This window comes from Alosa pseudoharengus, unplaced genomic scaffold (genome assembly GCF_046254945.1).
Source record: "Alosa pseudoharengus isolate Yale_2024_CS ecotype anadromous, Long Island Sound unplaced genomic scaffold, YU_APseudo_1.1 YU_APseudo_1.1_scf_6, whole genome shotgun sequence".
In the NCBI taxonomy this organism is placed as follows: Eukaryota; Metazoa; Chordata; class Actinopteri; order Clupeiformes; family Clupeidae; genus Alosa; species Alosa pseudoharengus.
In genome coordinates this window covers 15239394-15266397 of record NW_027468848.1, presented here as the reverse complement: position 1 = coordinate 15266397, position 27004 = coordinate 15239394, and the positions used below count along the sequence as shown (strand labels likewise).

The following is a 27004-nucleotide window of genomic DNA, read 5'->3' as shown; positions in this document are numbered from 1 at the left end:
AATAGTGAATTCCAACAATTTCAAAGCTCTGATCCATTCTGATAGGATCTAATGAGATACAGGGACCAAGACTGTAGGAATTTGCAGAACTGTTGGAGTTGAGAAACCTACAGGAATGTAGTGTATAGGAATGTTTACAGCAGGTTTTAATTTCACTGGATCGACACATGACAAATGCAACGCAGGACAAATGAAGAAGTGGTAGACACAAATGCGAGAGAGACCAAAGTAAATAGAAGCAGTAGTGTTTTATTTCTCCTTATGAAAATCCAGTCTTTGTACAGCGGCCTTAACAAATCAAAGATCAAACAGTGCCCACAGCAAGCAGTGAAAGACATTTGTCAAGTGGAGGGAAAAAAAAGATGACAAAAAAGAATGAAAAAAAAAAAATGTTCTTACAGTCTTTGACTTCATCTACAGTTGTCATAGGTAACGGGTGGGAGATGAAGCGTTGCATGATGGGAAGTGGAGTTCTGTGGACGAGTCCACAGGGCTGTGGGACCGAGGCCAGCTGCTATGGCTGCTAAGCCACTCTGGCTCCACTGGATAGAAATACCCTGCTTAGAGTGTGTATGAGTGTGTGTGTGTGTGTGTGTGGGGGGGGGACCCTCACAGCCACTAACACCACACAAAGGTCACAAATGGACATCTGAACTGTTCTACTGGACATCCGAGCGGTACGCTTTGGACCGCTCTCGACTAGGGGTTGAAAAAATGCGGCCTCCCACTCTCTGTGCGAGGCCCAGTGGTGGACAGGTGCACTGTGGTCCGCGCTGGCACTGGCTGACCACACCAGCATTCCAAGGCTGGATTAATATGAACTCGTATAAAATTTCAAATTCCCTTTCCAGGACATGAATGGATTTTTTTTTACCGTTGTTTTTTTTTACGGTTTTTTTTTTTTTTTGTTCATCCCTAGGTCATTACAGTCATACAGTTGTTGAAACTGCTGGCTACAGTATCATCATAGTAAACAATATCTGCAAGAGAGTTAGAGTAGAAGGCATTTAAAAGAATCTGTTTTTTTTTTCCCCTCTTCTAAATCAGATAACTAGTTCTAGTCGGAGAGGGCAAGTCACAGAGCGGCTCTTAGACTGGGGTTGTTCTCAGTGCTTGTGTTTCTATCTGCAGACAGTTTGTCTTTCCAAACCAGGTCAGTATACCATTACATCAATGACATCAGACAGAGAGACAGACAGACAGACAGACAGAGAGAGAGAGAGAGAGAGAGAGAGAGAGAGAGAGAGAGAGAGAGAGAGAGAGAGGGAGAGAGAGAGGGAGAGGGAGAGAGAGAGAGAGATCTTACGGACTCAATACACTCTTAATACTGCTTAGCACACAATTACATGTCTTTTCACATCATTCCCCAGTTAATGTGACTATAGATTTATGTATTTATATATCTGTGTATATAGCCCTATAGACATCAAGACCACACCACTCACTCATTTGAACATGGTTGTGTCAGGTGTGTGTGTGTGTGTGTGTGCGACTGTGCGTGTGAAATCTCAATGAAGACTGGGTTTGGAGACCATTAGCAACTAAAGAGCACCAGTCTATTTGTGGCATGTGTGTGTTTGTGTGTATCGGTCATGCCGGACTGAAATGAAACCAGGTTGGAGAAACACAAAATCACAAACAACAAATAAAAACATAGCATGATTTGTAACACAATGTATAATGTGTGTGTGTGTGTGTGTGTGTGTGTGTGTGTGTGTGTGAGACACAGAGAGAGAGAAAAGATGAGATGGATAGAGCGAGCGAGAGAGAAAATATCCTGTAAATGCTTTTCTGGAGATGTGGTTGAAGACTGGCTAAGGAAACGGTTCACAAACTACAGAATGATATGATATGCACTCACTGAACATGATCAGCACTATCAGACACTGTTTGTACCAGATTCATTGTGCAAATGTGTCTATCTGCCAAGAGGATCTGTGTGTGTGTGTGTGTGTGTGTGTGTGTGTGTGTCTGTGTACTTTGTCTGCTTTACCTTTCTAGTTTCTCTACAGTTTCAATGAAACAGAAGTGTATGTGTGTATGTGTACATGTGTGTATATGTGCTTCTGTGTGTGTGTGTATCTGCATGTGTGTATATATGCTTCTGTGTGTGTGTGTGTGTGTGTGTGTGCTGTGTGTGTGCTTCTGTGTGTCTGTTTTACCTTCACAAGTTTCACTGAAACAGAAGAGTGCAGATGGACTGCAGTACAATTGATGGATAAAAAAACAACGCTATATGTTAGTAATACGTGTCTGAGTGTGTGTGTGTGTGTGTATGGGTAAGAGTGCATGTTATATTGTTGCTTCTCTGTGTGTGTGTATGTGTACCCGTGTGTGTGTGTGTGTGTGTGTGTGTGTGTGTGTGTCTGTGTGTGTGTGTGTGTGTGTGTGTTTGTAATGTGATGTACAAATGTGAGTGTGATTATGTATGTATCTCTCTGTGTGTGTGTGTGTGTGTGTGTATGGCTAGGAGGCAGCTGAGTTGTTGGGACTCCAGCCCATTTGGTAAGCTCTCTCCAGAGTCCTCTTGCAATCCTGCATGACGGTGCTGAACACGATGTGGGGGTACTGCAGGACCAGCCTCTCCACAGTCTCCTCATTCACCTGTACCACACAGAGAGAGAGAGGGGGGGAGAGAGAGAGAGAGAGGAGAGAGAGAGAGGGAGAGAGAGGGAGAGAGAGAGAGGGAGAGGGAGAGAGAGAGAGAGAAGAGAGACAGAGAGAGAGAGAGGGAGAGGAGAGAGAGAGAGAGAGAGAGAGAGAGAGAGGGAAGAGAGAGAGGAGAGAGAGAGAGAAAAAAAAGAGAGAGAGAGGGAGAGAGAGAGAGAGGGAGAGAGAAGATAGAGAGGAGAGAGAGAGAGAGAAAAGAGAGAGAGAGAGAGAGAGAGGGAGAGAGAGAGAGGGGGAGAGAGGGGGAGAGAGAAGAGAGAGAGCAGTGATCAGAAACTCTGGCAATGGCAACACAGTCTACTGGGCGGTGGGGAATGTTTCTCTGTCTATGTGCTGCTCCTCATCCAGGTCCAATGGCAACACTTGAGCGCTGGAGTTCCCATGGTAAAAGGACATGGTCTTTTCTCTTCTCTTGTTCCCATGGCAATAGGACATGGTCTTTCATCTTCTCTTGTTCCCATGGCAATAGGACATGGTCTTTTCTCTTGTTTTCTTCAACACTGCAGAGTCCCCATCGCCATCAGTATTGTTTCTGTATTGGCTACAAACTTTGATTCTTCTTTTACATACAAACACTTTGAGCTGCTTTAGTTAAATGAGAGATAAACATGTCTAATTCCTAATAATGTCTAATTACAATCAAGACTAATGAGTGTATAGCATGAGGACACACATAGCAGTGAGCACTACAGCAAGGCCATAATTAACGCCTAATGAACACAGAGAGAGCAGGCAGCAAGACACACCTCCCCCCTGTTACCCAATCAGTCTTCCCCATTATGGCTTCGTTGACTATATCAATTATGGCACAGAGCATGATTATAAGAGAAGAAGAATGACAAAATGTCACACGACTCAAGTCGTGTTTTTAGAGTAGACATCAGAGTAGACATAGAAGTCTGAAATTGCCCCAAAATAACTGATGATTGTAGCAATCAAGCATCATCAGTAGTACAACAACAAAGACTACACTTGTAAACTCTTAAAAGTTAGAACATCAATGTGTCGTAAAACAGGCTCACAGGGATTGATATTCTTTATGCTGTGGGAGGTGCGTGGTGCGTGATTGAAATTGGGGTCAATGCAGAGTGGTTGGATACATCCTGCTGCAGATCTGGGTGCCTGTCATCCACATTGAGTTTGGATATGATGCATCTGACACTGGGATCTGTCTTTCACATAGTCTTCAGTTCACAAAATGCTACGCCATATGGCTGGCAAACACTTAGAAAGTTTATCTGTGTAAGTGCCTTTGTGTGTGTATGTGTGTGTGTGTGTGTGTGCAAGTTTGTGTTCCAAATGGTAAAAACTGCTGTCTTATAAGATGCCTAACAGGGGAGTGTGGCAGTGTCGTTCCAAACCGATTGAACTTTCTTTTCCTGTCTGTTAAGAAACCTTCAAAATACTGTAACTGTAACAAACACTGTAACGGTCATTTATGAAGGCAGATTCATGGCATCCTCTATCCTCTACTGCCCACAAGTCAGTGACAGTCACAAAACAGTCACAAAACAGTTGTGAAAAGTCAACTAAGATGCTGGAAAAAACTGTATAAGTAAGTAAGTATATATACTCTTTTGATCCCGTGAGGGAAATATCCCAATCTGTGAATTAGTGAAACACACTCAGCACACAGTGAGGTGAAGCACACACTAATCCTGATGCAGTGAGCTGCCTGCTACAGCGGCGCTCGGGGAACAGTGAGGGGTTAGGTGCCTTGCTCAAGAGGACTTCAGTAGTTCCTACTGGTCGACAACCCTCCGGTTTACAAAATCCGAAGTGCTAACCAGTAGGCCATGGCTGCCCCAATACAATTAGCAGCTGTTGTTACAGCTGCTGATTGTAATGAAATGTCATTTGTTTGACAGTTCTTTACTTCAATTTTCCAAAAACTATCAGCTGCTGATTGTAATGAAATGTAATTTGCTTGACAGTTCTTCACTTCAATTTTCCAAAAACTATACTACAACTACATACTACTACAAACACTATACAATCTGATTATGCCGTCATTGTTGAACATTAGCCTGATAGCTTATGTAAGCTAGTTTAATGTTCTTGCTGCGGGCCAACGTCATACCTTAGTGCCAATGTTATCTTAAAAGACCAATCGAAACCATTGTTCTTAGAAGAAACTCCGAAGTCTTATCTTGTGAAACACCTCTCACATCACGACAGCAAGTCAACAGAGCAGATGCCTTCTGTTTGGAACAGACCCTGTGTGTATGTGTGTGTGTGTGTGTGTGTGTGGGTTAGTAAAGGTATTTTCACATATTTCCCTCATCATCCCAAATCAGCGCCCAGTTCCACCCCCATCTGAACCCAGTTGGCCCCCAGCAGAGGCTTCCAGACACATGTGACCCTGCAAGGCGAAACCAGTCGCTTTGCGCATGGTGCTATTTTGAGAAAATCCACGATAAACAAACATACAGGTTAAAATGTCAAATTTCACGATTTCGCATAATTCGACAGTATACAGTCTACACTTTCATATTGTGAACAAATTTTACAGAAAAACATACGTTTTGACTGTTAAGCCCTGACTTTATTTAGGTGAAGATTCAACACATTAGCAGTCATTCCCTTTGTCCACGCTGCTATAAGGTTTTACGGTAGAGCTAAAATGTACTCAATGTGTCAGCTCTCTATCGATCTTGGCAGATGTAACTGAATATGAATGTGAAAGACTTGCCTTTCAGGGCACGAACAGTCAAAAGCACGAACTTTTAGAAATATCCTGGCGTCATTTTAGGAACCAGGAGAAGTTTTCCATTTCCATTGCGCATTTTAAAAGTATACACGCTCTGTGTACACAGAATTTCCTCTCCCCTTACTTCCCCGAAATACATTAATTATATTACCTTATGAGTGTCCTAGGTATTAACTAGGGGGCAGAAAAAGACACTCGCTGCACGGTTGATGAAACTGCACATAGTCAGTCATTCGCTTCAAAGTCACGCTACCGTAAGGCTAATAATAACTGTACCCTCACACTATCGCACGTGACAATTTACATAAAAAGGTGATTTTCTCCTCTTCTGGCGTATCGTGATGGGAGAACCATGCCAACTTTGGATGCGGTTATCTTAGCGATACTTTTTGCAATACCCCCGATATACATTTCATTGGAAAGCTTAGTTTATAAGTAAACTAAGTAAATTTTACTAAAGCGACTGGTTTCGCCTTGCAGGGTCACACATGTGCGGTCATTAGGCATGGTGTCACAGCACAGTAGGAGGGAACAGAGAGTGAGCTGAGGAAGGTCAGGGGTGCCGGGGCCCAGTTAGAGGTTACCTAAGCCCGCTGCTCAGGGTCGCCTCGGCTAGCATGTTTATCACCTCCTCTCTTAATCTTTATGCGTCTCCTTTTACAAGGGCGCGCCGGTTTAAGGCCGTGCCTGAGCTGCGTGCACGCCTGCCTGTTTTATGTGGTGTTCCAGGAGGATTCAGGCATGTTCTGGTGCATGGCTCGGGAAAGATCCCGCCGTAAAAATGTCAGGGGTTTGTGTGGTCCTCAGTCTTATGCTGATCAGACAGAACAGCAATCTTAAATCCCGTCTGGGGTCTCGGAGTCCGGCATTAGGAGCACAACCCAGCCATTGTGCTGGACGGGCATGTGATGAAGAATGTGATGAAGAATGACACAAAATCGACACAAACCCTCCTTCAACATGCAGCGCTACACTGCCATTAATGCACGTGAACGGGCAGCATTAAGCTGAGCTACTGAAGCCTGGCGTTTATGGACTAAGCTCTGTTTATTTAGCATCCGAGTTGCATTGCACGCAGAAGCTTCGTCTCGGTTAACATCAACCTAGCCTGAAAAGCCAAACAAGGTGGCGTTTACCTTGCCGTGCAAGGGTGGAGTTTACGAGATGAAATAAAGCCCACTGTGCTCTGCTACTGAAGCGTCCCGCTCGCTTACAAAAAGCTCCCTTGTAACCTGCATTACACTTCCGCGACAAGACATTTGTTTTTTTCAGTGAACCATCAACCCCTCGTCAGCTCAGAGCATTTACACAAAAAAAAAAAAGAGTGTAGTCTTTTTAAACGACTTCAAACACACAGCTTCGCTCCCAGTCTCCTCGGCAGCCATCTTGTTGGCGTGCCAGATGCGCGGCTCGCGTCGTAACTCTGCATTATCTAAATGAGGGGCGGGAAGCGAGCGCAGTGCTCAGTGCGGCTGAGTGGAATTTGGTTAATGCTGAGTGCAGGCTCTCTAAATCAGGGGGAAAGGGTGCGCGCGCTCCACTCCACTCCACTCCGCTCCGTCTGGAGAGCCAGTGTCTGTGGGAGGGCTTAAAGAGGGCAGATTTATACCGCTCTTAAAAAACAGCTCGGCCTTCGGGCGCACTGCCGCTGCTCCGCGGCCCCAGAAGATATAAAGACGTTTAGTTACCGACTAGCCCATTCCACCATGGCACGCAATGAGTGTGCGCTAACTTTAGTGGAAAGAGGGCAAAAGAGGAGAAAAGGACTCCGAGGGAGACAGTTAGAGAGAGAGAGAAAGAAGTGGAGACAAAGGGAAGAAAAAGTTAAAGGCAGCCATTATCTGTGTGGGCAATTCCATCCTCTCTCCGCACTTAATCTCTCTGTCCAGGTTCCTCCACCTCTCCCACGTCCATCCATCTCTCTCTGACTGGCCCATCATCCAGAGATCTGGTCTGGGAGAGCCACCACTCCAACCCACTCCAGTCCATTCTGCTGAGGTCCCTCCACTGCCCCCTCACGGGAGGAAATCCCATCTGTCTAAGCGCATCACAGTCCTCACGCCAGCGCCTCCGACTGAGACACCTCACATGCATGTGACAAAGAGAGGGAGAGGTGGAAAAATGAGATTGAGAGAAAAAAATCATTGAAAGAAAGTGATAAAGAAATAAAAAAAGAAAAGCGAGAAGAGACAGAAACATATTGCGAAATGGAGACAAAATCTGGTTATGTCATAACACATGCGGCAGAATCCGTTTAGCTTTTTTTTTTTTTTACAGGTTTTAATGCCTCTGCTGTGCTGGGAGAACATCGAGCCGCAAGAAGCGACCTCAGCGGCTCACACGCTAAAGAGAGTCTTCGCAGGGGGTCCCACTTCATTTCAGTCTTGTCAACACATTTACAGTTCCCTCTGGGGCACACAACATACCTTAGCCACACACACACACACAAACACACACACACACACACACACACACACACACACACACACACTTGCAACAATGCTCACACACAGGTTTCTCTATCTGCAATCTATCTATTCTTCCACTGGAGCTAAGAGTGTCTCTTTTTCTCCATCCAACTCAATCTCTCTGTCTCTCTCCCCCTACCCCTCACAAACACACACACACACACAGATAGAGAGATAGAGTAGAGTTTATCTGCACACTGTGAGCAGTCCCACTGGAGGTGTGTGTGTGTGTGAGAGCGCTGTGTGTGGCGGCAGGCCAGGCTGATGGTGGGCAGGTACTGTTCGCCTCGTGCCGTGCTATTGATCACATTCTCTGCTGCTTTAATAGCCTCTGTTTGCTCTGCTTCTCCACCACAGCAGCTTGTGTGTGTGTGTGTGTGTGTGTGTGTGTGTGTGTGTGTTTGTGTGTGTGTTTACTGTACACTACTTACTGAAGGTAGACAGGGCAAGCACATACAGTACTGTAGTATTCTGTCTTTCCTATACTATCTTTATCTCACCTTTTTTCTGAGGCTATAAACAGCTGTCAGTGCTTCTCTGTTTCTCTCTCAAACTAAAGGGATCAGTGGGATGAATTGCCTAAATAATACAGGTTTAGCGTCCCAGTTTTACTTCAGCCTTACTTACTGTAAAGCAGGCCATTCAGCCTTACTTACTGTAAAGCAGGCCATTCAGCCTTACTTACTGTAAAGCAGGCCATTCAGCCTTACTTACTTAAAGCAGGCCATTCAGCCTTACTTACTTAAAGCAGGCCATTCAGCCTTACTTACTTAAAGCATAGGCCATTCAGCCTTACTTACTTAAAGCAGGCCATTCAGCCGTACTTACTTAAAGCATAGGCCATTCAGCCTTACTTACTTAAAGCAGGCCATTCAGCCGTACTTACTTAAAGCAGGCCATTCAGCCTTACTTACTTAAAGCAGGCCATTCAGCCTTACTTACTTAAAGCATAGGCCTTACTTAAAGCATAGGCCTTACTTAAAGCATAGGCCTTACTTAAAGCATAGGCCATTCAGCCTTACTTACTTAAAGCAGGCCATTCAGCCTTACTTACTTAAAGCAGGCCATTCAGCCTTACTTACTTAAAGCATAGGCCATTCAGCCTTACTTACTTAAAGCAGGCCATTCAGCCTTACTTACTTAAAGCAGGCCATTCAGCCTTACTTACTTAAAGCATAGGCCATTCAGCCTTACTTACTTAAAGCAGGCCATTCAGCCTTACTTACTTAAAGCATAGGCCATTCAGCCTTACTTACTTAAAGCAGGCCATTCAGCCTTACTTACTTAAAGCAGGCCATTCAGCCTTACTTACTTAAAGCATAGGCCATTCAGCCTTACTTACTTAAAGCAGGCCATTCAGCCTTACTTACTTAAAGCAGGCCATTCAGCCGTACTTACTTAAAGCAGGCCATTCAGCCGTACTTACTTAAAGCAGGCCATTCAGCCTTACTTACTTAAAGCAGGCCATTCAGCCTTACTTACTTAAAGCAGGCCATTCAGCCTTACTTACTTAAAGCAGGCCATTCAGCCTTACTTACTTAAAGCAGGCCATTCAGCCTTACTTACTTAAAGCAGGCCATTCAGCCTTACTTACTTAAAGCAGGCCATTCAGCCTTACTTACTTAAAGCAGGCCATTCAAATTGCTCACGCTTTTCTTTGCTCTCCGCAGCACACTCATGTTTACGCGAAATGTGTCTTCCTAAATTCCAAAATAAATCTCACTGGAACAGTGTCACGACATAGGCTAGTTGTTCTTGCTCTACATTGTTTGTATCTAGTTGTTTTGTAGGAATAGTACGCTTGTAAGCCCTATGACTTTCAGTCTCCTTTCTAAAATATTTAGCGACTTCATCCCCAACAAATTCACTGTAACGTCTGGACTATGTGCTACGGACTCTGGGACAATGCATTCTGGGATACGGGGGAGAACTCTGGGGGTTGTTTGTGTGTGTTAATGTCTTTATTTACTGTTTTAATCTCCGTGTTTTAGTGTAGTGTGTTACCCTTTTAGGTCTTCCTCGTGTGTGATCCTTTTTGTGTGGGGGGCTGCGTCCACCCCTGTATGTGTAGTGTGTGTGTGCATTTGATCTGCCAAATGATCTGCCAAAGTGCACTTTTCGTGGCCTGCGTCCCTGCTCCTGTTTCTGAATGTTAGGCACTGAACGCGGCCTCTGCACCTAGCTGCAGCAACGAATCCGTTACATCACTATGACAAGTGTCTTCATTTTGAAATGTAACGGTCTTCGTTTCATTATGAAGACGTGAGTTCTGGGTGGATTTGGGCATGCCTCAGACTCGTGGTGTGAGCGGCGCCGGAGCGAAATTGGAGCGGAACAGAGCGGCCGCTCCGGTCTCTGAATTAAAAAGCGCTCCGCGCTCCAACAAAATTCCATCCGCTCCGCTCCTCGCTCGCTCGCTCCGCTCACTAGCTCTGGTACACACAGCAGGTCAGTGTGAACAGTCGCTGGTAAAGAGGGTGGGAACAGAAGAGCGGGGCTGGTGTGGAGAGTTGGACTGACGTAGTGTTTGCGTGGTGCACCAGACGGAGCGGAAGATGAGCTGGTGTGGACTGGGATGAAGTGGGCTTCCCATAAACAATCAATTAGACTCAGCCGCAAAGCAAACAGCCAAATGAGCCCTCAATGCAGCCAGAGGAGAAACTGGATGCAGCTGATTTATAGGAATCTGCAGTGAGGAAGTCTGAATGTATATACAGTGTGTGTGTGTGTGTGTGTGTGTGTGTGAGAGCGTGCGTGTGTGTGTGTGTTTGTGTGTGCACGTGTCTAAGATCACTCTCACGCCTCTACTGTGAGAGCCTGTTTCCATTTTACGGCCAGACAAAACATTTCAGGCGTGTTTTGGTGAAGTGAATCGGGGCTTGAAAGTTGTGTAAATCTTCATTGGGAGTTCAAAGGGAGAGCACACTGACCACTAAATAATTTGGATAGCTTTCTGTCATTCCCTTGCTCCCTCAGGATCTCTTTCTCACTCCTAATCTCCCTCCCTCTCTCTCTCTCTCCCTCCCTCCCTCCCTCCCTCTCTCTCTCTCTCTCTCTCTCTCTCTCTCGTCATATCAGCGGCTTGTCTCACGTGCGGAGTGCAACTGATAGCAGAGTCCACCTAGTCTCTGACTGCCAAGCATCACACATTTGGGAAAAGAAACAGAAAAAGCTGTCAACAAACATCAGGACTAAAGAGTGGTGCTGGGAATGCCACACCTAATCCACCCTTACACTGCAGATAAATGCTCTTAATCCCCAACATTATTTATTACTCAGACTATTAGTGTAGACTAAAACAAATAGCGAACCTAATGAACTAAGTTCACGAGAATGTCAATGTGCGCATGTGAATGTACTTTATGAGCATGTGTGCGTGAGTATGTGAGAGTGTGTGTGTGTGTGTGAGTATGTGAGAGAGTGTTTGTATGCGTATATGAGTGTGTGGGTGTAAGCGTCTATGAGAGTGTGTGTGTATGCGTCTGTGAAAGTGCGTGTGTATGTGTGTGTGTGTGTGAGTGTGTGTGTGTGTGTGTGTGTGGGTTGAGTGTGTATGCACTCCACAAACCAGAACAGGACGCAGTTCGCCCCATGTCCAGTTCTTGGCTGAGCAACATCAAAGGCGCTCAGAAGCAGAGAGGAAAATGAATTGATTGGATTATTGTGGCTGCTTACGATCAATAGCATTCTTTTTGTGTCTGTGGTGGTGGAGGGGGGACTCTGGCCTAAGGGGGGGGTCAGGGATAAGACATGCGTGTCATATGAAGACCCCCCCACCTCACCCCCTGCCCCTTCTCATCTCAGCAACCCAGAAGAGCACAGCACATATAAGTGTGCGCATGAAAGCACAGACATTCACAGCCACATACACAGAGCGGTTTGTCTGTCTGGCGTTCACACGAGGGTGTAAACCAGGGTTAATTACTGACATGTCACTGTCTCTGGTCCAAACAGAACCCATCCATCACAACTGGTGCACATGTGGGGTTAGGGAGAGTTGAGAGAGGCTGTCTTACACGAGACAGACCACAGCCACCGCATGTCCAAATCCCAGCAGAGTTAGATAACCAGCGGGGATAAATCACTCTCCATGATGACCACCTCACCTGACTTAGATAAACACACACACTAACAACAATAAACATGTGATGAGCGGATGGATGGAAACACAGCACAGATAAATAAACAGACTCATGATAAAAGCCCAACTGTTTGACACATGATGGGAGCAAATGTGTGAAGCGGTGCCTGATTATCTTAGAGCAGCGAAGCAAGGCCTGTTTACAGTGCCACAGACATGACAGCATGAGACAAAATAAAGCACAAGATAAAAGCATACCATGGCTGTGCTTTAAAGGTACACCAGGCAAGCCTGAGGGCTTTTTCTCTACGAAGCACCCCCTAGCATCTGTACGTGTCATATACGTGTGCGAGCCCTCGCTCGGTCTGAAGCTCTTTTCCTTTTCTTTTCATCTTCCTTCAAGGGTTTTCGCTGCTTCTTTGCCGGCTCTGCCATTATACACACGTTTGCAACAATCGCTAGCATTTCGTTAGCCTGCCTCTGTGCTGGGGATGCAGGATGTAAACTAATCCTGCTTCTCGCAATGTCTGAGACTTTGTGAGACTGAAGGTCACGGGTAGGATACACCGAAATTGCAAGCGGGATATTCTTCCTACAGGCAGTAGGGGCGGACGAGGGAGTCTTCATTCGCCCTGTAATGAGTCATTTAACCACATACCGACTTACGAAGATGATTAATTAACACGACAACGTTGCCTGGTGTCCCATTAAGGAATCGCAGGGATCGCAGCCTTTTGCCAAACGTTGGGGCAACAGCAAAGACAGATACACATTATGACCGTGTGTGATTAGCCATAGAGAGCCATCTGCACAGGTTTATGGGGACCTACATCACCGGCTGTTTAGTGCACACAGCAGTCTAGGGATTGGGAGATCTGACAACGCTGGAATCAAACTAGCCCCTGGTCTTCTCCCTCTGTACCAATACAAAGACACAGGCTGCAGGAGAGGCTGTTTCCTTCCACCAATCATACGAGAGGCAGACGTGACCCTGTGACACCACAGTCTGACAGCGACTCCTCTCCATCACCCTGTCTGCCCACAGACATTCCCTCTCACTAGCGCTTATTCAGCCCACACTTCCCACACCCAGAGCAACGGACGGTGTGAGAGAGACATCCGTTTGGCCAGCAACGTGTCCTCACTGGGACCTGACCCCACCACCTGTGCATCGCTTCATCACTTGACCCATGGGAGCTGCAGAGATATCTCTCTCTGTGCCGCGGGCTCCTCAGCCCTGACAGAACCTACTAGAACCCTGACGCTGAGTGCTTGGATGCACCCTGATGGGGGGAGAGGTGTGTGTGTGTATGTGTGTGTGTGTGTGTGTGTGTGTGTGTGTGTGTGTGTGTGTGTGTGTGTGCGTGTGGGTGGGGGGGGGGGGGATGTGTGGGGGGCGTGAGGCTGATACTGTAGTTGCTCTGAGTGTTGGTGATAAAGCTGCTGGCTGTTGACCAGCGAGCCGCGGCTCTCCGGCGGTGAGAGAGAGAAACTCCCCAGCTCTGGTTCCAATGAACTCCCACTGAGAAACAGTCAGAGAAGCGGCTCAGCCCGGCCGCCATTGGTGGATATTATCACTACTGTCGGTGAGGTCAGAGACTAAGAAAAACAAACCCCGCCGAGACAAATGGATCACCCTATCATAGAGACGCCATAGCTCAGGTCCGGAGAGTGGGGAGGGTGTCCACTGATGCACTTAATCCAGATGAAACAAGGGCATCCGGCACACACACAACGCACACACAAATATTCACACAGACACACACACACACAGAGATGCACACACAAATGGAGAGACACACAGACACACACACAGAGACACACATACATACATACACACACACACACACACACACACACACACACACACACACGTGATATCCACATATACAAATGCAGAGACATACCCTCACCCATGCAGGCAATGAATACTAATACACACACACACACACACACACACATACACACCCAGAGTCATAACTCATGGGAGATTTCTCACGAGAGAGGTGAAATGTAATTTAATTTTCATGGGGTCTATTTGTAAGGCAGCCTCATGAGAAAAGACTGCCCTCCCTCCCACCCTCTCCCCCGTCAGCCCAGGGAGGACACACCGCTCCTCATGGAAATGAAACGCATTCTGCATATTTGCGTGCGTGTACATGCATTTCAAAATGACTTCGACAAATTGAAATGGAAAATAAAAGAATTCTCAAAGAAACACAGCCAATTATGAATCAGTGCTAACACACCCAAACAACTCACGCAAAGAGAATGTAAATGAGCACCTTTATCTGACAACACAAGCGCTTGTAAATGCCCCAGTGTCTGGGTGCTGTGGTCAGGCGTGGGCAGTGCACGCAGGACTGCGCTCGTATTCAAATGGGAGAGCCTATCAGGCGGTAGGGGTCAGAGAGGAGCTGCCAGGTGTCAATCACTCAAGCAGCACCTGCTATCAGGTTCGACAGGGTGACGCAGGCGTCATCTCACACTACAGCCACGCCTCTGTGGAGACGGGGCCAGTCGGGGCCGAGTGCGACACACACGTCCGCCTGCTGCCAGCGTGAAGGACAGTGCCCTCGTCGTGGCTGTGGTGTGGAGATGAGGTTTCAATCCCCCGCTGTTTGCCCGGCGCGGCATGGCGTGGCGCAGAGAGGAGAGGAGAGGAGCTGCCCCGCCTCATCAGCTACCCTGCGGCCCTAATGATGTGCGACGGCGGGTATTGGCAGTGTAAACTCCTTAATGGCCCCGCTCCGCGCGCTAATGCTAATTAAGGGCTAATTTACTCCACGCCATTTTGTTTAAGCACAGACTGATCTCTGGCTGATGGAGCCCCTAAATCAGAGCAAAAAGGTCCACTCAGTGGGAGAAGAAGTTTCTCAGGAGGCGGCAGCCAGCAGGGCAGCTTCTCCACTCCCAGTGCCAGCATTTATAGAGTCCGGCACCATCTCACACTCAGTGTGTTATGCTTGTTTATTGCACAACTGATGCATGGTCTGTTCAACTGACCCGTGTGCTCTAGGACACTGGACTCAGGTTTGTGTAGTGTGGAGGGCCTGTGTTGAGTGTCTGTGGTCTGTGCTGGCCATAGATGGGATGCATGATGGGTAGTCTGTGACTGACTGTGAATGAATTCATATCAGATTCACGACCTCATTTTTGAAGTATATTTTTGGGGACTGCTGCCTTTATTCAGGTAGGACAGCGGAGAGTGACAAAAAGAGAATAGGAGAGAGAGATGGGGTGGGATCAGGGAAATGACCGCTGGTCAGGTCCTCCTGAGCACTTCGAGCTGAATGTGGTTCGGACGCTGCAGCTGCTCTCCCACAGGTCCTCTCACCTTTTGATTTGGATGCGTTTTACCTCATCATTTACCCACATGTACTGTAGTCAGAACAGTCACATCAATCAAATCCAGCGTGCCATAGAACCCAAAGCAGAGAGACAGAGAGAGAGAGAGAGAGAGAGAGAGAGAGAACTGGTGAAAAGGTGAAGAATAAAAGAGGAGAGAATAAAAGAGGAACTCTTGCTCCAATTTCAAGACCTACATGACTTTGGATTTGATTTCTTTTATTTGAATTTAGAGTCGCTGACAGAGAGTGCAGAAGTGTAGATTACAAAGGAAGACTGAGTGGGAGAATATGTGTATGTGTGTGTGTGTGTGTGTGTGTGTGTGTGTGTGTGTGTGTGTGTGTATGTGTGTGTGTGTGTGTGTGTGTGTGTGTGTGTGTGTGTGTGTGTGTGTGTGTGAGAGAGAGAGAGACAAGAGGACCTCCCAGTATGAGAAGAGCTCTATGACAGCAGGTAAGACCTAGTTTAGTATGATGGATGATTCTGTGCCTTTAAGGGAGAGGGGCAATGAAAGAGAAAGTGTGGAGTGAGAGAGAGTGAAATTGTGTGTGTGTGTGTGTGTGTGTGGGTGTTTATATATGTGTGTGTGTGTAAGGTCTGTCAAAGGATGAGGTCAGAAGCTTTAACTGGTGCCTTTCTGACCCCTGAGAGTGCAGCATGGCCTACACTCCTGTGGGTGACTAGCTGCACCTCTGTCCTGTGTATGTGGGAGGAAATGTTTGTCTGCATCTGTGTCTGTCCAGAAAACGTCTTTACATTTTGTGTTTATAGATTGTATATTTTCACATATCCACATCTATCTGCTCAAGTGCTCAAATGCATGTAACATGTATACACATGTACTGTAATGAGAGAGAGAGAGAGAGAGAGAAGAGAGAGAGAGAGAGAGAGAGAGAGAGAGAGAGAGAGAGAAGAGAGAGAGAGCTTTGCTGACCTTGTCCCATGTGACACAGTGACTCACTTCAAGGTAATTTGATTGGCTCCTTGGTCAGTGATTTACTCTTTCTCTTCCTCTGTACCAGTGTGGTGTGTGTGTGTGTGTGTGTGTGTGTGTGTGTGTGTGTGTGTGTGTAACATTGTCATACCGCATAAAGGACAGGTGATGCTGACTTGCTAGTCTTAGCTGTCTGTGTCCTGGTTACTGAAGTCTTTTTTCTCTTTCAGCATAACTGTGTGTATGTGTGTGTGTGTGTGTGTGTGTGTGTGTGTAAACGCATGACTGCACTCACCTTGTCACAGCGCATGAGGCCCAGATAGCGCAGAGACTTGCTGCTCTTGGCGATCTGTGTGGCCCCTTGGTCAGTGATGTCTTTGCACCAGCCAGCGTCCACCGTCTCGATGCTGCTGCTGTACTGGCCAATCGCTATCAGAGCTGCAGGAGAACACAAAGCACACAGACCACGGTCAGTTGAAACACATCATCCAGAACAATGAAACGCACGCACGCACGCACCCACACACGGCTAAGAATGGTGTCTGGACAGGTGCTCAGTCCTTTACCATTAAGACAGAAGATCAGTCAGTGAGGACATGAAAGGGTTAACTCTAAAGCTCAGTCCTCCCACCCATAGCCATGAGCCTCCCCCTTGTTTAGGAACAGACTTGATGGCTCTCTGTGTGAGGGATCCAACTGGCCAAAACAACCAAAACAAGCCAAGCTCACCCAACCACTTCTCGGAAATGACACACACACACACACACACACACACACACACTAATTTATCACAAAGACTAGAGCAGGGGTCGGCAAGTAAATTTGGGCGCGGGCCAGTTATTTTACTTAGCCAAAAGATGGTGGGCCAGAGGATAGGCTAATATTTAAACGCCGCTCCGGTGGATGACCTGTTAGTCAACACGCATCTACACGGAGAGTGGATAAAAAAATAACTCATGGAAAATAACTCATTAACCATGGATGGGCCCATTGATGGTCAATTGAATAATTACATGCTCTTGATTAACTCTGTTTTATGTTCCCTTTCAATATCGTGAATAGTAAGCCTAGGCTACAATAATTTTGGCAACGATAGACTGTTTAACACGGAGCCTTGTTTATTTTAGGCCTAATTAGGCTACTACTTTGGATAGTCTATCTTACTTTTATTCTTAAATACTTGGTTGACTCACCTCCTGACATGACAATGTTACTATGCTTATTGTTTTCCTACAATAAATATTAGCGTGTAGAGTGAGGAGCGAGCTACAGATATAAGTTAGGTTGGAGAAAATGTCTAAAGCAGGAAGTTTTACCGTAGTGCTGGGCGGTATGACCAAAAATGTATATCACGGTATCTTTCAAAATTCTTACGGTTTCACGGTATATGACGGTATTTTTCCCCCGTGCATAATCAGATGTTCACAGCATTTTCTACAGGTTGAGAGAGGAATTGCTGCAGTACACTGACTAAGGATGGTCTATTTTACTGTCATGATGTAGAATAACTTCACACTAGTGGTAATTACAGTGCAGTTTTGCATGGCCCCAGAAAATGATGCTGTTTACAAAGAGCCACTCATGATTCTAATGAAGAATCTAATCAGAATGCAAAGACAATTGCAGTCAAAAAACAGAACTTTTACTGTGCAAATTTCACAAACATCTTGTATCAAACCAATACAAAAAGTAGTGCAACTTGCAATAATTATACTTTTTTGAAAATTATACAATTTAAAATAAAACCTCTCTGCTAATATGCTTAATACTCTGTCAAATAGGCCTATCAGAAACATGCCTTATTGTTATTGTGTGGTTTACATGACGTTAGTGGTAGGCTAACGTTAACTTCATGTGGATGTGGATGTCTTGTTAGCCTGCCATGAGCTTCGGTTCGGTTCGCTAGGCAAAACATTAACAAAAAAAGTTCGTTTTGGTGCACTGATGACAGTCAGGATCATTTCTAACTAGCCAGCTAGTATTGCTCAGTGCATGTCTATAACATGCTTTACTTGCTACCTGGATAATTTCAGCGAACATTCTTAAGGTGAGATGAATGATAAGAACATTAAACTTCACTGTGTTCGGTGGGTTGCTAACTAACGACATCACCTACTAGCCAGCTAGTTATAGCTGTTGAACAATCTCAATAGAATTTTCGTGACGGTAAATCCAGAAAGGGTTAAAGCGGAGCTAGTAATCAAGGATCTTTGGTAAATCCCTTTCAATGCAGTATCCTTTAACGTTTTTCCTTAACTAAAGAAACAATTTAAGGTATCCTGTGCAACACCCTTAAATAAACCCCTTACCTAAGGAGAAATTAAGCCTTAAGGGTCATACTTCAGGGGGAAAACTTAAGGTGTTTTGTGTTTACGCGGCGCAGCGTTCCAAACGTTGTGTAATCAAATACACCGGTATGGCGGTATATTAAAAATTCATATCATAACGAAAATATACACCGGTATACGGTGTGAACCGGTATACCGCCCAGCACTATTTTACCGCGAAAGTAAAGCCTATAAAAAGGATTGGAAAGAATTAGTTTGCGTTCATCTTAGCCGGTTTCACAGATGCAAAGCCCGTGTGGCTGATCTGCAATGATGCATCACTGTTTGAAAGGAACGGCATTAAAAGACAAAGCGGCACCTTCAAGGTGGCCTATCCACTCCCGACAGAGGCACAAAAGCGCAACATGCGCTGGCAGAGGATCAGGGATCAAAGGACCCGATCATAGTGCGTCTGGTGTTCTTTCTCATATTTGTTTAAACACACGTGGTCTGATTGGTAAATAGGCTATTTGTAAATGATTTAAAGAAAATTGGACTACTAGAATAATCTGGCGGGTCAAATAATATTGCTGGCGGGCCAGCTTTGGCCCACGGGCCGCCTGTTGCCAACCCCTGGACTAGAGGGTGGTGGCACTAGGCTTGTATTGGGCAGAGAAACAATTCTCACATGCATGACCACTACAGCCACCTGTACCCAGAGGGAACAGACACGAACACGAACACAAACACAAACACAAACACAAACACAAACACAAACACAAACACAAACACACACACACACACAGAAAAACAAACATTATATAGAATATAATATATATTTGAGTATATGATATCTGAAAATCCATTGTCCTCTCAAAAACTCATCAGAAAAGCCTGTTCATTTATTAATCACATTTTACCATACAAATTACATGCACAATCTCACAGACACTGCACAGAAGTAATGGACAATTAGCCCTTTCGAAAAGAACTCTTAAAAGGTTTTTCTTTTGATAATTTGCCCCTTGATATTTTGCTAATAGTGCATGATTTAAAATCCCACTTTTCCATACCTTGTAAGAATCATACTAACATGCATAGAAAATGCATGCAGAGAATCAGAGATGATGGTGTATAAAATCAAACGATGCCTCACTCATATAGACACGCATACAGGCACGCAGACACAGAAACAAACGTATGTTCGCCTACTAAGAGGTTGTTACAACATGGTAAACATTTAACACTTAATCTGACTGTATTCCATAACTCCCTGTCTCTCTCATGGGCTCTGTCTGAGAGTCTGTGTGTGTGTGTGTGTGTGTGAGAATGTGAGTGTGAAGCACTCTATCACACAGTCAGTGAGGTGTGTCGTGAGGGAGGTCATGGTTGTTGCACGGCTACATTTCACATTTTCCCTAGACCACCACTGGTGATGCTCCATGCCCCCTCAAAAAGAAAACACACACACACACCACTTTACTTCTTTGTATCTCAAAGTGTGCGCATACATGTTAGAGTGTGTGTGTGTGTGTGTGTGTGTGAGCGAATATGTGCATGTCTGTGGTCATGAGATAGGCATGTTGTATGTTTGCACAAGATGCTGAGGCAGACAGAGAGACAGAGGAGTCTCTGAGTCTCGTAACTTTAAACTGAACACACACAGAGCTCTCGCCACACACACACACACACACACAAATGGAGAGAACAAGATAGGGAAACCGCTCTCGTAAAGTAATAACACTGAACGTTTCAACAGAGACACACACGATGTATGTGCTATAGACAAAACTCAGACATTAGGCCTAATGTGGACTCTTCCACACCCACAGACACAGACACACAGAGGACACATCACCAAGACCTGAGATGAAGGACTATTGTTTTGGGCTGTGATGTGCCTGATGGCCTGCCTTGTGTTAATGCATTTTGGTTGGCTGCCATGCGAGTTTGTCAACTGGGGATATATTTCCCTCTTTCTTTCACCCTCACACACACACACACGGGTGTGCTGTTTACCCAGCCACTGGGCCCGGGGCGATAATGAGTGAGCACATTTAAAAGTCATGAACATTAGTGTTGCCTCCATCCACAGGCCAGACCATATTACAGCCCCCTGCTGACAACAGCATCCAGCAGATGAGATGAGTCTCTCTCTCCTTCTCTTCCTCTCCCTCCATCTCCACAGCTCTCTCTCATCTTCAGTCGCTCATATAACACACACACACACACACACACAGTCTTTCATGTCATAGCCTCTTATCCCCTCCGTTCATCATATGGCTTTTGTCTTCTTCTTTCTTTCTCTTTTGCTTGCTGCCACTTGCACTATACATGTGCTGTTTACCCTTGGAGATGAGACGAAAGCCAGTGTGTGTGTGTGTGTGTGTGTGTGTGTGTGTGTGTCTCCCGCAGAGAGACTACACCACATCAAGAGAACCACACATTCCAATTTGCCCTATAAAAATGTATAGCACTCAATATATGTGTGTGTGTGTGTGTGTGTGTGTGTGTGTGTGTGTGTATGTGTGTGAGAGTGTGTGTGCGCATCCGCGTGAGTGTGTGCTGGTTTGACTTGCTAATCATTAAGCAGTCATGGTGAAGAATGCCACAGAGTGTATTAAAAGTGCCTTTAATGTCAAGCCTACGTGCCTGTAGAAACATAAATGGATACAAACGCACAAAGAGACAGAATTACAGAGAGAGAGAGAGAGAGAGAGAGAGAGAGAGAGAGAGAGAGAGAGAGAGAGAGAGAGAGAGAGAGAGAGAGAGAGAAAGAGAGTCAGTCTTCTAAGAAGTCTTTTAGGCTTCTTTACATTCTCCTGTAGAGACACTGGGCTACCAGTGGATGCATATGGATTGTATCGCTATACATTCTAATGGAATAAACAGCTTTGACTATATTTTGGCATCCGAGTTATTCATGTTAGTAAACTAAACTGGGGGGGCAGCCGTGGCCTACTGGTTAGCGGTTCGGACTTGTAACCGGAAGGTTGCTGGTTCGAACCCCGAGCAAGGCACCTAACCCCTCACTGCTCCCCGAGCGCCGCTGTTGATGCAGGCAGCTCACTGCGCCGGGATTAGTGTGTGCTTCACCTCACTGTGTGCTCACTATGTGCTGAGTGCTAATTCTCGGATTGGGATAAATGCAGAGACCAAATTTCCCTCATGGGATCAAAAGAGTATATATACTTATACATACTTATACTACTGTGGAGGTGGGATGGTGCTCCTATTCAAAGTCTACTAGTAAAGAATATGGTCACTGGAAAACTTCTGTAGGCTTACAGCCACACTGGTTATAAAAGTATCCTTTCCATCTAAAACATGCATGCTTTACTTCCACACTGCATTCTTCATTAAGCGTGTACATTTGATGTCAGGAGACTGTAGGAAACCCTAAAGGTGTTGCAGTACTTGTTGGGTGAGGTCATGGCGTGATCCAATGTCAGCTGATTGACTGCTGCGGTCAGAACAATGGACAGCACCACTAATCACATCCTCACCCTGATGACAGATAAACAGCAGGGCAGTCTGGACTTAAGTCTGCCCTTGTTTGTCCACAAGCGCTCAATTAGAACCATAAAGACAGAAAAATACACACCCTTGAGTTTATAAAAACACAAATACAAATGTCTGCTTAGTTAAGTTGTGTCCCTCTAAGCCTCTGTGTTCACATCATTCTTGTTTGCCTGACTCAACTGTAAAGCACTTTGGGTCAACACCTGTTGGTTTTAAATGTGCTACATAAATAAAGTGACTTGACTACAAATATCAGCAAAGACAGCATCTCAAGACAATGCAGCAGTTAGTGTGTTCATTTTTAGCGTTCACCTGTGTCTCTAGAACCTTCTAGAGGGCTTGCCATGGTCAGATCAGTCTGTCTCAGTATGGTGAAAGCACACGTGCAGGCTCGTGAGCAGGACAGAGCTCTATCGCTGGTGGTCAGTGAGCTCAGCGTGAATAACGCAGCGCTGGACCCAGGAGGCCAATCAGATTAGCATCTCTCTATTAGGTCAGGGGCTAAACTCCATTAAAGAGCACGCCACTTTGTCACTGATGCACTAAAAGCATTGATGAGAGAGAGAGAGAGAGGAAAGGAGAGAGAGAGAGAGAGAATGAGAGACGTAGCCGTGTGGTGGTAAATGAGTTAGTGTTCAGTAATGTGCCATTAGCTGTATGCTCATGGGGACTCATGTTCAGTCATACAGGGTCACTCCTCTTCCGTCACACACACACAAACACACACACACACACACACACACACACACACACACACACGGGATGCTGTTCAAACAGCCTGAGCAGAGCGAGCTACTAGCAAGCCATCAGCACACGCCGCTCCACATGTTCTTCCGTATGTTCTCTCTCTATTGTGTGTGTGTGTGTGTGTGTGTGTGTGTGTGTGAGAGAGAGAGCACTCTGCAGATGTACATGCCTGTCTCTCTCATCCAAAAAGGCTCAGAGCAATTACTGCTATGCAATTCCTGAATTTGTGTGTGTGTGTGTGTGTGTGTGTGTGTTGAATGCAATGCTCCGCAAAAGGAAGTAAGGGAGGTGAATCTGCCGTGCAATCTTTTCCACAAACACACACACACAGCCTCAGGCAAGAACTTTTAAATGGACATGGTGCAGTACTAATGGGAGAGAACATGATTCTTTTGTTTGGCAACTTCCTGATTGCATGAGGAGAATCTCCACTTATAGAGCTGAACAGGACATGGACCACTCACACATGTGTCAGCTCTCTCTCTCTCTCACACACACACACACACACACACACACACACACACACACACACACACACACACACACACACACACACACACACAGATGTTTCTTTTCTGGTGAATAATGAAAGCATGTAATGCCAATGCTGCCTAACTAAATGGAAAATCAATTTAGTTTTGGAGACAGATGCACCACAATTCATCCAACCTTGAGAGAAACAGACAGGCAGAGAGAGAGAGAGAGAGAGAGAGAGACAGAGAGAACAGAAAGGAAAGAAAAGAACAAGGCCTCCTTCAGACACTGGAGGAGTTCATCTGCTTCAAGAGGAGATCCTAATGAGACCTATTTAAAGTACAGAACCATGCAGAGTGTGTGTGTGTATAGGTGTGTTTACAAATGCAGACAAGCACACGTAATAAACAGAGGCCATGTGATCTGTAGGGCTATAGGGCATAAGCAATAAAGGACATTTAAACACATTACCTGTTCAAGAAACTACTAAACAGAGAGAGCATCTCCACTCATTCTTAAAGCTCAGACAGCCCTGGATCTTTCAGGGCCCAGCGATCATAGGCCCAGGAAATAGTTCCTCTTGACGGATAATGATTTCCTGTCTGAGAAACAAATGAAGCGATATGCAAGAGGAAAGGAAAAGGACAGAAGACGTGTGTGTGAGTGTGCTTGTGTGTGTGTGTGTGTGTGTATATGTGTGTGTGTGTATGTGTGTGTGTGTGTGTGTGTGTATATGTGTGTGTGTGTATGTGTGTGTGTGTGTGTGTGTGTGTGTGTGTGTGAGGGTGCTTGTGTGTGTGTGTGTGTGTGTATATGTGTGTGTGTGTATGTGTGTGTGTGTGTGTGTGTGTGAGGGTGCTTGTGTGTGTGTTGGGCTCAGTCTGACTATGTTACTGGGAGCTGGTAATGAGGACACACTCCACTCCACTCTCTATTAAAATGACTTTCGGTGTATGCATGCCTCAGTTTGTGTGTGTGTGTGTGTGTGTGTATGCGTGTGCCTGTGTCGGGGAAATTTGAGCAGAGACCTGTTATCAATTCTAATGAATGGGGACTTGAAGCGCCTTCATTTTTCTCTGAGGACATGCAGCTACATGCAGCTGACATGAGGAATTAAAGGCTACCTCCAGCAATCGGCCCTGCCTCACTGAACACTGCCAGCCTTAGTGTGTAAGAGGGTGTGTGTGTGTGCATGTGCGTGTGAAAGAGAGAACAAGGATACAATCACCTTACTACCCTAGAGAACTCTACAAAACATAAAATAACTATCTCCTTTCTCTCTCTCTCACACACACAGTTATTTTTAGACGCCTAATATGCCTTTGGGACCCTAGAGAAGGTAGGCAAGTATGAATTAAGCGGCTTGTCTCCTTAGACGACCCTGGAGATAAAAAAACACTTGGAGCAGCAACCATAGGAAAGACACACGGAGCCTGGAGTCTGATCACCAGTAATACCTCTCCTCTCTCTCTCTCTCTCTCTCTCTCTCTCTCTCTCACACACACACACACACACACGCAGAGGATGATGTTGTCCAGAGATCCTGGTGTCAGCTCTAATCTTGAACAGGTCAGATCTGCCAATCCTCCCCCTCTTCTTTACTCCTTTTCCCAACTCTCCCTCCTCTCTCCATCACCAATGAGAGCAGAGGAAAGAGAGGGAGAGAAAGGGAGAGAGAGAGGGAGAGAGAGAGAGAGAGAGAGAGAGAGAGGACAGAGAGAGAGAGAGAGAGAGAGAGAGTCTGGTGCAGGCATTTGATTATGATTAAACATATTCCTGGCCATGAAACAAGAATGTTGTGAGTGCTCTCTGTCTCACTACGTGTGTTGAGAGAAAGAGAGAGAGAGAACATGTTGAGTAGTGTGGTTCTCATCTGCCGCATCAGCAGGAACTTTGTGCTTTACTGTGGGCTGGACAGGACTCGAGAGAGGACACACACACACACACACACACACACACACACACACACACACACACACACACACACACACACACACACACTGTTCCCTCCGAACATGAATGCACAAGGAAAGAATCTCGCATGCAGAGACACAAACAATTCAAACTTGCTGTTGAAATCGTATTCTTCTCATTTATAATATGATATGCTTATTAAACACACACGCACACATCATTAGACAGCATCTAGAAGATGAAGAGAAGAGGAGAAGAGAAATCCTGCTCTGAGCAAAGGAACATGACTCAGCCTACAATTTGATAATTAAGATGACAGAAAACACAAACAAACACACACACGCACACGCACACACACACACAAACACACAATTGCTTGGAGTAAGTATGCATCACTCAGTAACTGAGCCCAACCCCCATGGTTTTAGGCCCTTATCTATGTACATAAACATCTAGACGTGTAAACACACACACACAGCTCCCATGTGCACATATCCTGGATAAACATCAAGATAAGTAGAGTGAAGGACAGGAGAGGAGAGGAGAGGAGAGGAGAGGAGATGAGAGGAGAGAGGAGAGGAGAGGAGAGGAAAGGAAAGGAGAGGAGATAAGAGGAGAGGACAGGACAGGACAGGAGAGGAGAAGAAATGAGAGGAGGAGAGGAGAGGAGAGGAGAGAGGAGAGGAGAGGACAGGACAGGAGATGAGAGGAGAGGAGATGAGAGGAGAGGAGAGAGGAGAGGAGAGGAGAGGAAAGGAAAGGAGAGGAGATAAGAGGAGAGGACAGGAAAGGAGAGGAGATAAGAGGACAGGACAGGACAGGACAGGAGAGGAGAAGAAATGAGAGGAGGAGAGGAGAGGAGAGGAGAGAGGAGAGGACAGGACAGGAGATGAGAGGAGAGGAGATGAGAGGAGGAGAGGAGAGGAGGGGAGGGGAGAGGAGATGAGATGAGAGGAGGAGAGGAGGGGAGAGGAGGAGAGGAGAGGAGAGGAGAGGAGAGGAGAGGAGAGGAGAGGAGAGGAGAGGAGAGGACAGGAGAGGAGAGGAGAGGAGAGAGGAGAGGAGAGGAGAGGAAAGGAGAGGAGATAAGAGGAGAGGACAGGAAAGGAGAGGAGATAAGAGGACAGGACAGGACAGGACAGGAGAGGAGAAGAAATGAGAGGAGGAGAGGAGAGGAGAGGAGAGAGGAGAGGAGAGGACAGGACAGGAGATGAGAGGAGAGGAGATGAGAGGAGGAGAGGAGAGGAGGGGAGGGGAGAGGAGAGGAGAGGAGATGAGATGAGAGGAGGAGAGGAGAGGAGGGGAGAGGAGGAGAGGAGAGGAGATGAGATGAGAGGAGGAGAGGAGAGGAGATGAGATGAGAGGAGGAGAGGAAAGGAGAGGAGAGGATATGAGAGCAGGGTAAGGATGTGGAAAAGAGGAAAGCAGAAAGGAGGAGAAAATATAATTGATGTAGGAGGTACCAGAAGGTAACAGCAACCAGCATTTACCATTTAACACAAGGAAAACATCAATAATAACCTAACAAAATAAAGGAATAATTCTAGCTCATATCAGTCCTCAGTATCCTCCTCCTCTCTCTCTCTCTCTCTCTAAACTCCTTCATGGAGCTCAGGCTCCATTTACGGCTTTGCTCTAATCCAGCTCACAGCCAGCGCTCTGCTTTACACCAATTACACGCTGTAATGCAGCCAGAGCTGCCCACAGACGCCTGCAGTGGGCCTGCACACCTACACCGCTACACACCTACACAGCAGCTCTCTCCCACACTCTCTCTCTCTCCCTCCCACTCTCTCTCCCTCTCCCACTCTCTCTCTCTCCCTCCCTCTCCCACTCTCTCTCTCTCCCACTCTCTCTCCCTTTCTCTCT

At 46.0% G+C, this 27004-nt stretch overlaps 1 protein-coding gene across 1 annotated transcript in view; it reads right to left on the bottom strand.

The window, feature by feature from the left end:
• Positions 1-230: 230 nt before the first annotated feature.
• The window catches only part of fbxl17 (F-box and leucine-rich repeat protein 17), a 203665-nt gene continuing 176891 nt past the window's right edge, over positions 231-27004 (bottom strand). The window contains exons 9-10 of the mRNA XM_076270375.1: positions 16507-16649; positions 231-2604 (exon numbers count right to left, since the gene is read on the bottom strand). Of these exons, the coding sequence (XP_076126490.1) occupies positions 2467-2604; positions 16507-16649 (281 nt within the window). The 3' untranslated portion in view covers positions 231-2466. The remainder of the gene's footprint in view (positions 2605-16506; positions 16650-27004) is intronic.